The sequence below is a fragment of the Ooceraea biroi genome, chromosome 3 (genome assembly GCF_003672135.1).
Source record: "Ooceraea biroi isolate clonal line C1 chromosome 3, Obir_v5.4, whole genome shotgun sequence".
Taxonomy (NCBI): Eukaryota; Metazoa; Arthropoda; class Insecta; order Hymenoptera; family Formicidae; genus Ooceraea; species Ooceraea biroi.
The window spans coordinates 303,597-317,021 of NC_039508.1; the positions used below are offsets into that span (position 1 = coordinate 303,597).

General features: G+C 41.3%; 2 protein-coding genes across 2 annotated transcripts in view; both read left to right on the forward strand.

Moving 5' to 3' along the window:
- The first annotated feature begins 1,694 nt into the window (after positions 1-1,694).
- LOC105277444 (CD59 glycoprotein) lies at positions 1,695-3,274 on the forward strand. The gene is made up of 3 exons (XM_011335797.3): positions 1,695-1,839; positions 2,285-2,407; positions 2,775-3,274. Exons 1-3 carry the CDS (start codon positions 1,779-1,781, stop codon positions 2,981-2,983), a joined length of 393 nt encoding a protein of 130 aa, XP_011334099.2. The 5' UTR covers positions 1,695-1,778; the 3' UTR covers positions 2,984-3,274.
- A 5,919-nt stretch (positions 3,275-9,193) lies between these two features.
- LOC105277443 overlaps positions 9,194-13,425 on the forward strand; it is a 47,093-nt gene continuing 42,861 nt past the window's right edge. The window contains exon 1 of the mRNA XM_011335796.3: positions 9,194-9,608. The gene's annotated coding sequence lies outside the window, so the exon portion shown is untranslated. The remainder of the gene's footprint in view (positions 9,609-13,425) is intronic.

The following is a 13,425-nucleotide window of genomic DNA, read 5'->3' on the forward strand; positions in this document are numbered from 1 at the left end:
GCTTATTTTTTCTTGTAATAATTATAATGCTACTAATATCAATTATTTAAAGAATGTTACGATCACAAAAACGTGTTTAAAAAACGATTCAAAAAATATTCATATGCCAGAATCAGTATTATGCAAGAATTTTTCAAATTTTAAGAATTACTGATTAATCACTATGATATTATATACGAATAACCAAACTTTAGCTTTGTAGCAGAATATCAATGTATGTGATCCGTATCAGCATATTAGATATACAGGGTGTCCCGGGTTTTAACCGACAAACTGCGGGAGCATATTCTACTAGTGAAAATAAGAAAAAATTCTTATATCGAGTTTGCTTAGAAATGCTTTATTACAAAGTTATAAACCAATATTGAAAAGAAATATGAGATAAGTAACAACGGAACATAGTGTAGAATTTGGAAGGTCGAAGATGTTTATGTTATGTGTATTCACATGTATTCATGTTCACTATGTTGAAACGATTCAGTATGATTGTTACTTTCACAACAGTAGCTGCTAGATTTCAAGCGTCGTGTGAACTAGCAATTACTATCAGAATGCCAAAAGTGTTTTCAAATGAAGAATACACTGATATTCATTTCGTGTACGGATTCTGTGACGGAAATGCACGAGCTGCCGTACGAGAGTATCAACGTAGATTTCCTAACAGGAGAGTACCAGATAGTTCTGTGTTTAGTAATACCCATTTGCAATTACGTAATTTGGGTTCATTTCGACCTATGAATGAAAATGATGATGTTCGTTCAGCTCTAAGACACCGACGACGCTCGGAAAGAATCTTAAATTTTTTTGATAATACTCCTACACAAAGTGTTCGACGTGCTTCAGCTCAACTGCAGATATCACGAAACACTATTTGGAGAACATTGCGTGCTGATGACAGATTCGCATATCATTACACACCTGTACAAGAATGACTTCCAATCGATTATCAGAAACGAGTCGAATTTTGTAACTGGTATGTGAATGCAGTAGAAAGGGACAATCTTTTCTCATCAATGATATTATGGACAGATGAAGCGACCTTTACAAGACGAGGCATATTCAATTCTCATAATAGCCATGTATGGGCTCATAATAATCCACATACTACCAGACAAAGAAACATAATTTTTATTTTTGTGAAAAAATCCGTTGTTACTTATCTCACATTTCTTTTCAATATTGGTTTATAACTTTGTAATAAAGCATTTCTAAGCAAACTCGATATAAGAATTTTTTCTTATTTCCACTAGTAGAATATGCTCCCGCAGTTTGTCGGTTAAAACCCGGGACACCCTGTATATTATATTATATTATATATTTTCTTGAACATTAACAATCACGATAAAAATGTATTGGCATATTCTATATATTAATCTCATAGTATTTACAATACTATTATTATACACACAAGAAAAATTATTTTATAAGAATTCTCCATATAACTTTTTAAACTTTTGGTAGCAATATACTTATACATATATTTTAAGACGATTTTTATTTTTAAATAGTGTTTTACATCTATTATATAATCGGTCCCTTTAAGTACACAAGTTCCTTGAAGACAAATTTCTTTTTAGTAGAATATTCTTAGTTTCCACGTATAATCGCGTCATTGAAGCGGCGGACATTGATAACGAAAGCCATACCTGTGATAACTTTGAAAGATAAGTTTAGATAGTTTATCGAACTGCTATATAACGCATATCAGTGGAAGTTGCGTGCAGAACTCGCGAAGTACCGCAAGTTATCGGTCCGACGTAAATCAAGACGCACTAAAGATGGGTAGCCGCTCCTTTCTGATCATTGCTTTGGTGGTCGTATTTGCTTTTCTTCACTCAGGTACGCAATATTACTTATTATTTCAAAAACATGTTCAATCTACAAAAATTTTGTAAACGATGGTCGTTGATAAAAATAAAAACAAAATTAATATATAAATTTTATTGTACAAGTATATTCTTATGCAATCAGTTCTTATATTCTCATTTGGCATTTTATTTGCATGATAAAATTCATGCATTTGCGGATAATCAATAACCGCCAATCAAGTACTGTGCAATCAATATTGACAAAATCAATAAAATAAAACTTGTTATTACACTTGTCGTAATGCTACTGATACAATTGTTGCTGTCACATTTTTATTTAATTGTGCAATCGAAGATATTTCGTATAATTAATTAATACAACGTTGAGGTGTGAGGAAGCTTCCTCATTTTTGTTTCTCTTCTAACGTGCAATCATATGCGTAATTATATTTTTATTATATCTGTCCTTTCCTAAGGTGAGGCATTGAAGTGTTACCAGTGCGACTCACAAACTGATGACAGTTGTAAGAATAAATTAGAAACAAAACACGAACAAGCGTGTTCCGCTGGAGTTGATCTCTGTTTCTCATGTGCAGTTCGTAAGTAATAAATCCTATAGCTTTTAATATATAGAATCTTAAAAATTATGTATACAGATTAATTATTAAAACCACTATTGCTTCTTTTTATCTTTATCTTTTCTCTTTTATTTGCTATTATAAATATGAGGAAAAGATAAACTTTCTAAGGTGTGCAAAGTAATAATATAACATTAAGATTATATCTCATGTTGTTGAAAATTATGTGTATCTCTTTTGCATCAATTGATCTACGGAATTTTAACGGTATATTATATTTTTATGATAATGTATAATTTAATAATATTATATTCCGCCTAACTTTACGTTACTCATCGTCTTACGTAACAACAAGAAGGTAATTCTGAGTTCAAAAATTTCTTTCTAGAACTGAGCGATGGAAAAGAGATTAAGCAACGCAGTTGCTTCCCCTCATTAAGCCCCTCATTAGGAGCTCAAGAAGACCTTAAGGTTAAATCCATGCAGTGTGCAGCATGCAACACAGATCTCTGTAATGCAGCATCAACTAACGTGTTAACTTTGGGATGGCTTGCACTGTTATGGGCGATTCGATCTATTTTTGCAGGAGCATATTAATTCTTAAGTCCGATTCAGTCGTAACATTATAACACATTCTTCCATCCTAAAATATACATCTGTGTTTACGTGACGACAAAGTTTTTTTGCCGCACTTTATTTTATTCTACATCAAACATCATGTATCAAATCTTCTCTCTTCTCTCGTTTTTGTACAAATCCTGAAAAAATCGAACATGTCGACTAAGATAGTTCGATTTTCGCTTTTCTTACAACTGAATAAATAAACCTTCAATGTATATATATTTATGTGCAATTTAATATCAATAAAACGTAATGCATGAAAAATAATAATATTACACATATATATAATAAATTTTCATTTTCAATGTAAATGTTGAGTTACTGTGAAAAAAGCAGTCATAAAGAGCAGTCAAGCAGTGGAGATTTACACGTTATTATACGCGATCATTTCTACCCGAGAAATCGACTTTTGAAGTTTTCATATCGCAATTTAAGCTCCAGCTATCCAAGAACCTTTCTTCGGACAGTGCGTGTCTGCGTTATGCAAAATTGGACCATGGCGAGCAACGGTGTGGGAAATTCTGTTTTGTCGGTGCGCCGGGAAGAGGGCGGACGGGAGACTTTATTTCTTTCGAGAATTACAATGAGCGAGGGAATTCTCAAGGCTCGGTGTCCTTCTCGGCATTCGCGGCGCTTCTCTTATGCATCACGATAAAATGTAGATCTAACTGTAACATGTGTTAGGCCGCTGGCTACGAAAATGCATAAAGCTAATCTACTTTAATAACGGAACGTTCTTTCTGTGCGATTCTCGTCTTGCTGCTATCTCAATGGTCTTATTAGACCAGCCAGCAAAAGAAAATATGTACCTTTCGCATGGAAAAACGCTGCGAGATTAAATAAAATTACAAGGAAGGATGAAATTAGAATTCCGAATTATTAGAATTAGAATCCTGATCAAATAGTAACGTGTATGACTACATCTCTCAACGCCACATCGTACGATGTTGCATAACGGCAAATTCTTCCGCGCTGTGTAAAACACGTTAAAAAGTTGCTTCTAATAAAGCTGCTGATGTTCTTCATTTATCCACCACCGTGTACGACTACAATTTGTTGCCGAAATGTGGGATGTGTAATTTATTATTTATTCATATCCTGCACTTAACCGTTTATCCTATGCAACGATCGTCATAAACGTTCTTTACGCGATATTTCGATGTACATTGTTTATAAATTCATATACACATATCTCACTGTAACCATAGACACACATTTGTTCCTTGATTTCCATGTAATGCATGATATATGACAAACCGGCCAACCGGTTTCCCGCATGTATTGCTTACATTATTTTCCATTAGTATCTCCCATCGCATCGAGGAAGAGGAGTAAAAGCAACTCTTTTTCCATGATAACAGGTAAGCGAAACTTTCGATAATTGCGACGGCTCTTTAATTAAATCCACAGGGTTTTCCTTGAGTAACAATTTTCCCATCATTTTCCAAATTGTTCAATATTCCATAGAGAACTCACGTTCTCCCGTTTGCACTCTTATCATCGGCACACGCTGAGCGGAAAGTACTTCAACATCTATCTTATCTACGCGATACATTTTGAAGGTTGTTTCGGATTGATTCCATGAACAAGCCACTTTAAAAATATTGCAGATTAGATACTTAGAGAGATATTCATTGCCAACGCATAGTGTAAATATACTGCGTAACAGTTTACACAGCAAGGGAAAAGATCATTATGTTGCTCTCTCCAATGCGCCTAGTAGTCTATTTCGGTTTGAACTTGATTTTCAACGGATCAATGCCACTCTCTTAGAACTTTCAATGCATTGTCGGCATTATATTTCAGACGGTCATTATACCTCACGGTAGAAATTGATCGTAAACGAAAGTCTATTCGAGATGGATAATTAGTTCCTCGATGTGCACATAGGCTAATTAGCTGGCACAAGGCGAAGGTAATGCAAGCACCATGCGTTCCGCTTATTATCTCGTCTCGATGCTTAACTACAATTGCAAACACCCGATGTGCGTCTGTATATATATCCCAAGGATCAGTCTAGATTTAATCGAGCGGCGTCACATCTAAACATAGTATAATCATGATACGAAGCAAAATGATATAAGTTATCAAAATTTCAATGTTTCTATATTTCATCTTTTATCGCACGATACGATATACGTAAGACATTAAATCATTTTACATAATTAAATTATTAGTATACATATATAATTTTCTGAAGCTAGTTGCAATTTAATTAAGTACTTACGGTTAACAGGCAAAAGAATGTTTTTTTAAATAAGAGGCATAAAATGTGCAAATATTGCAAATAAAGTTTCCTCTCGACTCGAATAATGCTGCCGAGCAACACTTATCGTAAGTTCTCCTCCGTTTAAAAGCGCTCGAACTCTACCCTGCATTCGGTTTCCAGTAAGGCTCGCGCTCTCGTGGTCGACGACGTCGGCGTCGCGTCGCGTCGGCCCTCGAGCAGATTGCCAAAGACCTTCCACGGTCGTATAACGAGATTCGATTACGGCAAACCTCGTAAACTTCCAATATTACGGCTGAGGAAGCAGTGCCTCGCTGCCGCTGTTGGGCGCCAGATTTCCCTCCCCCATTTACCCCCTTGATCACTTTATCCGCTCCTTCCTCATGTTTTCTCGTTTCTTTTTCCCTCTCGTCGTCGATGGGAATAGAAAGCATTGCGAGGCAGCTTTTTACGCTCCAGGATCGCTAATTTTCGCGAAAGTGACACCGCAGTGCGTCAAGTTGGACGCGAGCCAAACTCTCGTTACAAAGATCGAATAAATTCATTTCTGAGATTAGGGATGTCTTGTCATCACGGTCCTCAATCGATACCTCCTCCGATCTAAGTGCAATGTTATTTCCGGACTCAAAGAATTTTTCTGAAAGGAGAAATCGCGCGCGAGCCGAAAGGTGGTTCACTTATGGGAGACGTTGTTCAGATCGAGAGAGATCTACCGCAGACTTTTATGATTGAGGCAGTCGCCACTTCCGATACACGAGATTTCGCGGTGATGATTGTAGCGGAAGTAGCGGAAGTACTCATTTCTGACAAACGAATGCAACCGATCCGTTCCGCGTACCGATTGAGAAGCGCTGTGTTAATGTTCACGCGTGGTTTGACATCAATTAGCAGGGCCCGGGGGGCTTCGCCTATCGAATCACTCGTGCTATGTGTTACGGGTAAACCCTAAATGTAATTAACACTGACGTGGCTGCAAACCATTACCTGTCGGCGGGCGGCGCAACTTCGTTCGCGGCGATTTATTCGGCTGGCCTATCCAGCTGGATGCTTACAATAACGTGGACCAACGCGAGTTTACGCTCAAACCGTTGAAATATTGAAGTGTTGCTTAATTCCAGGTCGAAATTAAACGTGCAAAACTGAGTAAACGTAGATCGATCGAATCATTCGATCGAAACCAAGCTACTCGATAATCTCAACGTTTACATGGCACTATTACACGGCTTATCTCGAAGCATACGTGAAATATATCTCATCTTTTGGTTACGCATTCGTTGTCTTACGATCTCGGAAAATGTTGGAAATTACAGCATGTACTCATCAAGGGAGAAACATCCGCAACGCGAGGGGATGAATTTTTCACGACCGCACGAGACGCTTTTCATTAGAGGATGTTTCGGAGACGCGAAATACTACCTTCCCACATGTCTATCGAAATAAAATCGCAGCTTTAATTTGCGAGAGTCGCGCTTTTTTATCGTCCGTTTCGGTCTGTTATTAGCTACATCGATGCGCGATGTCCGACGTCAAGCGCCGCGCGAATGACGCCGACTCGCGCAATTAAACGGCTCAAAGCGTGGGAACGATTTTAATTGCGTACGATAATTAAAGGCGTCCTTGTTCGGCGCCGAGCATTCGGTTCGCGCAATACAATCGGGGATGCAAGGATTCGCAGCGGCTGCAGCAGTGACGAGAAAATCGAGACGGTGCGAAAACGCGAATATTCACGATTTATTCGTTGAGTAATGTGCAAACAGTATTTGTAATATTTTATGATCACCGTGATGTTGACAAACGGCGTTCGCAATCATATTTTTGCAAATAATTGCAAATTGATGTTTCGATCACTGTTCTACAAATAATTTTGCGATAGCTACATTGATAAACAATCAGTCATGAAATATTTCCAAGTAATTTGATTTGGATCAATTAAATAAAAATTATTTTTTGCCAATATAGTTAAATAAACTACGAGACATGTATAAAATTAATAATGCATGAAGATCGAGAGTAAAATAACGATAAAACTAATTTAAAAATCATGAAATCACTCATTAATATGTTCGATTTGCTGCATTCATTAATTCACCCTGATTATTAAAATTTAATGTATTTATTAATTAACTGTATTAACTCGCTGTAATAATTAATTTATTTTATCGATAAAATGCGATACATTAATGCAGGATTCGACCTTACGTTCACAGTTACGATTTGTCTCTCCTCCTTCGAGAATGGAGATTCTCCATTTCGCAAATCCCTTTGCTTCGTATTCCACAAATCTTGAATCTCTTAATGCCTGAAATACGGGACCGCTTAACAGCGCATCGGATCCAACACACACGAATAACTGTGATTTATCGACGGGGGAAGAATCGAACGGTTCGTGGATGCAATTCGACGGATGTGCACGGTCTCGCGCATGCCTGGATGGATTTATGATCGAAAACGAAAGAGATACGGACTCTCAGAAGAGACGGAGCGTTTGGCAGAGTCTAAATTACACAAGCAGTCCGTTTGCAATATTTTACTAACAGGACTTAACATCAACTTTTGTGCATACATGCAGTTGTATGTATAAACACGCTAAAAACCAATAAGTTTTTCGTTACGTATTACAAATATTACATTTACGTATCACAAATATTTCCTGATATTCAACGCATCCTTCGTCGTTTAATCTCACGCTGAAACGTTTCGCGTTTAAAGTTTGTAGAGCTCGGAGTTTTTACGACGTCTATGAGCGGCAAAAAAGTCGAGAAAAATTTGGGAGGAAAATCTGCGGTCCGCTAACACGCACACAGAAATTCGAGAGGTGATTCGTGATGCAAATTATGAGATGTGTCGGTTGACGTTGACTGAGTCAAATGAGGTTCCTTACGACACGTAGCGTTTTTTACAGATTGCAACATGCGTTTCGCATATGTGAGTTGCGTGCGCTCGGCTCTACATTTTGCGTAGTCATGGCGCAGAGACACGTTGACCCCGATTCCAAAAAGGCGCTGTATCCACAAGGTATCTACTGAGGTCACAAAATGTGCTGCACGAGCGAGCGAAAAGAAAATAACGTACCCGTTTATTTTGCAACGATAAATGCACAACAGAACGCGGAGAAATTCTTCTGGATTCGAGCTACGAGGATCCATCGAACCGTGCAGGGATCGCGCAGGTTCGTCCTAAATTCGACTCATCGCCGGGGAGCTGGAGCGTGATAGTTGCATTTACGACGGGATACATTTAATGCCGGAACTCAATCTATGAGGCAACTGCAGTACAGAACCACCCAGAAACAGAACCGAGCGAACATTCGCACGTGTGGGCTACGCTGAAATGCAACGTGATTTGCAGCGATGTAGATTCACACTTAATTGTTACATTTTAGAAAATTTCTAATCTTGCAATTTTTAATGAAATCATTTCGCGCATTTTATATTGGTACATTATATTCTCCAGCGTATTAGAAACCATCGAACATTATTAGATTAATTAACATTATTAGATAGCATTATTAACACATGCGGTGTGAGGATATTCAATTCGCGTTATCGAGCGTTAACACGTGGCTGACTATCGTTGTTGCTTATCGCTCGAACGTTAATAGCTGCTATTTGCATAAGATACGCTCCGCTTGTGATATTCCAGCAAAGCGGAATTTTCAATCAAGCAAAACTCTCGTCGACGTCCTCGTTCCGTCAAATTCGATGCTGTTCGCGCGACTGTCAGAAGTCCGCGGTGCAACGGGATGGTAATTGCGCGAGTGCGTCCATCATCCTGCGCGCTCTCGGACTCCCGCACTCCCTCGCATTCTCAGCGCGAGCGCCCGCTCACATATACACTCATATACTCACACTCACGCATACACGCACGCTCATGTAACAGACGTAACGCAAGACACGCGTGTGTTCGCCGAGCGGCGACGGCCGCAGCCGCGAGCGCGGGAGGTGCACCGAGAGAGTGCGAAGGCGCCTCAGTCGACCGCCACCCTTCGGGACCGACGGTTCTCCGGTGTTCCGCCGTTCACCATCTCGCCGCAGTTGGGAAGGGAGTGAGAGAGCCCACCTGCCGGAGTGTTTATTCACCGTTCCACCAGGCTTGGAGGTTTGCCGAGAGTTCCCGAGAGTGAGAGATATCCCGGAGCGCTCTTGGTAAAGTGCGTGACCCGCGTCGGTCGGTGCGTGAGGGCGAACCGCGAGCGGGAGGGTGGACGCAAGGGTCGCGTGCCTGCGCGTTGGGGGTGCAGCATTGGGTCACTCGGTCCCTCGCAAGTGCAAGTTACCATGCGCCACCACCGAGTTTGAGCCAACCCACGTCGTGACGAACGCTCAGCTCCGAGGCAATCCCGCATCTGAAGCAATTGCGAGATACTTTTGATTCGTGAGTATGCTCTGAAAATATGACGAAATTGTTCTCACGTTCCACCGGAGGTTTTTCCCAGCGAAACCGACGGTGTCTTTCGCGCTGCGTTCACAATGCGTTTTGTAGTTGTAGTATGCTCTGGTACCGCATCTGTGTACCAGTAATCGATTTAATTTTCTTGACAATAGAAATGCGAGATGTGAACGAATAGTAATTTTGAGAAATAAGATGAGAAAATGGACGGGCAATGAGAAAAACGTTTAGAATGGTTGCAACCTTTATTGTCACTTTATTATATATCTTGGAGTATTATTGTCACACGTTGACTGAAAATAATTGACAAAACGTTTTGCTTTATTTTGGAATTCAGCTTAAAGAAAAATACGTAAGACTTGTTTGTTAGCCTCAGTGATGTGAGGATGTGTTGTTTGTCAGGAATATCTTTCTTTCTGCTCGTTATTTCGGAAGTCAGTTTCAGTCAAAAATGACTTGTTAATAATACTGTATACACTTGATAAGGACCGAATACTTGGTCGAAACGTTGTGTAACTGAATATCAATAAACTTTGCCAGATTGGTCGAGGGAAAGGAAAGTCTATTATTAATTGTTATTTACCCTGGCGATATAAACTTAGCACCTTAAGTGAAAAATACGTGAGGAAGTACCATGAACTAAAAATTGTTACATACATATTTAAATGTAAATAATTGTTTACAGTTTCAGAATATGAAGGTAGTCTGTTTTAATTATTAAACTTCGAGGTCTCGATTGAGAGGAAAATTTATATTTTTGATAGCGCAATTATATTTCAATCAGCTAGCATTTTGATGGTTTCTAATTAACAAGCATCAACATGAAATTATTTAAAATTGATTTATCGAACAACTGAAATAATTAGAACGGCTCAATTATAACAGACGTAAACGCATACGCTCAAACAATAAATATTATGATTTAAAGCGGTAATTAACAAACGCTTTAATTGACACATGATTTATATATTAAAAATTTCATGTACTTGCATCTAGAAAGCCATAACCGTACTTTGTACGTGATAGTAAAAGTACACGATGAGCGTATACTACTTACCAATAATTATTACTCTACTTCTCCAATAACGATGAAACAATTTATCTAATGAACCGCATCAAATTGTTCGTTACTCGAATTTAACGTGAAGGATTATTAAAAACGCTTAATAATATTTAACTGCCAAGAATCCGGGACACTGAACTTAACAAGCACAAATTTTCTTTCCTCTTTTTGATTGCAATTATTGTCCATTACCCGCCTGCCTTGCTGGACTTGAAGGAAACGACGACACGTCACGTGTCGTCAGGTTGCGAGCGGAAGAAACGAGTTTCGTAAATATGAGAGCACACAGTCATTTCCGTGAAGCCCGACCGCAGTGAAATCCTGACTATATGTACCTTCAGGAAAACGCGTGTGTGAGTGTTACGCATAGGACATCCGCCGGCATAGGGAAAGAAATCCGACGGTGCATCGACTCTTAATACCAGCACAAAAGCAACGCTATTCACAGGAAGACTCCGCTCGTGACGTCACCTAGGTAACATTCGGATTCTTCATCATTCAGTCACGTGCCTCTTCGGTCTCTCTCACGAAGTTGCGGCAGGTTCCTTCGCTGTTCAGATCGTCGCACCTTCACAATTGCATTGCATATCAATGAAGCCTCTTGGAAATTTCCTTAAAGACATCGACTAGTTTTCATACGAGAAAAACATCGTTGACGCTCTCAAGAGTGGCATTTACTAACAAACGCGCCGGTACAACAAAGAGCTATTCTCTTGTGTTCTCTTGTTCTCTTATCCATTTTATTTGCAGAGTTAGTTTCCAATGCACCGTGGACTTGTGCATTCGCGCTTCTCTACATCATCGATCGTACCGCACATCTGAACAGCGACATTCTCAGAGTAGCACGGGCGCTCACGCGCGTGATCCATCTCGCTCCGATGCGGTTCATCGTGGCTTCCGGTTTCGCAGCCGCCGCTTCGCGTCTTCGTCGACGCGAGAGTTTCGGTGATACGCGCTGATCCACCGAATTAGTTCCGCTGGCAGGCTCGAGGAGGAGAGTTCGAGTATCGTGGAATCGAAGGTACATCCGGTCCGTTGGGCTCGTTAGAGACGCGGGATCTGCATCGCGCACGCACTAACGAGGATAACGAAGCGTGCGTTAACGGGGAACTAACGACCGCCATCGCGCGCGGACGCCCGTGAAGACGGATGCACACACACAGGTGCACGCGGATGCACCGATGCGCTTCTTTCGTCCCCCGCGTTTCACGACGTTCTCGGATTTTCCAGATAAAATGACAAATGACTCTACGAGACTTTTTAAGTTACAGAACACACGATCGCCGCGAGTAAGCGAGTTCCAAGGGATTCAAGGGATTTTGGACGTTACATCCCCCGGGGACCGTGCCTGCACCGAAGTTTTATCTCGCGGACGACCCAGTTTCCTAACTTCAAACACAATCGAGAAGTCCGTCTAACTTCATTCGCAGGACTGCTTACTTAGGCTCGCGGGAACCGTGCACGCGGTGCCAAAAGGGCACGCAGAAGCGACCAACGGGGAACGTTGAACTCCGCGAGAGTCAAGATCATTAACTCGGCGACGAGGAAGCGATTCCTCGCATTGCACAGGCGACCGGGTACAAATGTGGACATGCCTGAGTGCGAATTACGCGCGCGCGGAAAAGATAGAACCGGATTTGGTATCACCGGTCTCTCGCGATCGGTTTCGTCGTGCTTTCCTACGGCGTTTCCACGTCGTCGACCGCACCTCTCACGGCGCGTGTGAGAAAACGGATATCCTGCGGATAGTCCCTGGATCCCGCGTGCAAGAAACATCGTGGCACGCACAGACGCGAGGAAAGTCTTCCGTGGAAAGTACTCCCGCGCGAATCGCGAATTGTCTCGTTTTCTCGCCGGATTTGACAAGGCATAACCGAGAATGTGGACGCGATATAAGGATCTATATAATTTTTATGGATACGCGTAATTTTATGCGGGGTGAAATTTCGGCTTCGCAGTGTGAGTAAAAAGATTCGTATCTCTTCAGGCGCAACTTTAACACACACTTGATATAAATCTAGTTATCTGTTAGCAGTCAATTTCACTCTCGCTTGCGCTCGAGCAAGACAACGATCCGGGGATGTAATGTGTGTTTACAAAAATGCGTTCTGACATGGTTTTCGTGGTGCTTGATAAACGTTTCACGCGCTAATCCTAAAACGACCGCGCACTTCGCGAGCGAGCGTACACGAACACGGCGATCGCGTGCACGAGTTCATTAATTGCATCTCTCGGTTTCGATACCGCGCATTGCGAAGCCGTGCTTGAGTGCGGGTGCTCTTTGAGCAGCCGCCGTTTTTCGCTCGTAAATCTTCCCGCGAGTGTCTCGCGCGCGCGAACGCCCCTCCGAGCGAGCGAGCGAGCAAACGAGCGCAGGTTTCGTAACTCGCGCTACAATTAAATCGTATCGCCGGGAAACGCCGTTCGCAAATCGGTACCACTGAAATGGTTCACGCTGGGCGAATAAAAGAAAGAGAAAAGAGCATGTACGCGGAGAAAGAGGGACGGAGAAGTCGATCGAGCGAGCGCATGCTGAATTGTTAGGCCAATCCGGTGCAATTACGACGCTATGGGAGAAAACACGGGTCTAAGTTTCCCGGCCGGGGTCCGCTCGCGTCCGTAACACGCACGCGAGAAATCGCCGGATGGAAGAGGGCGCAGGGGCGAAAAAAAGGGAGCAGTGTGGAGCAATAGTTGTTCCCAGACTCTGCGAACCCGCGAGTGCATAATAGCCGCGTA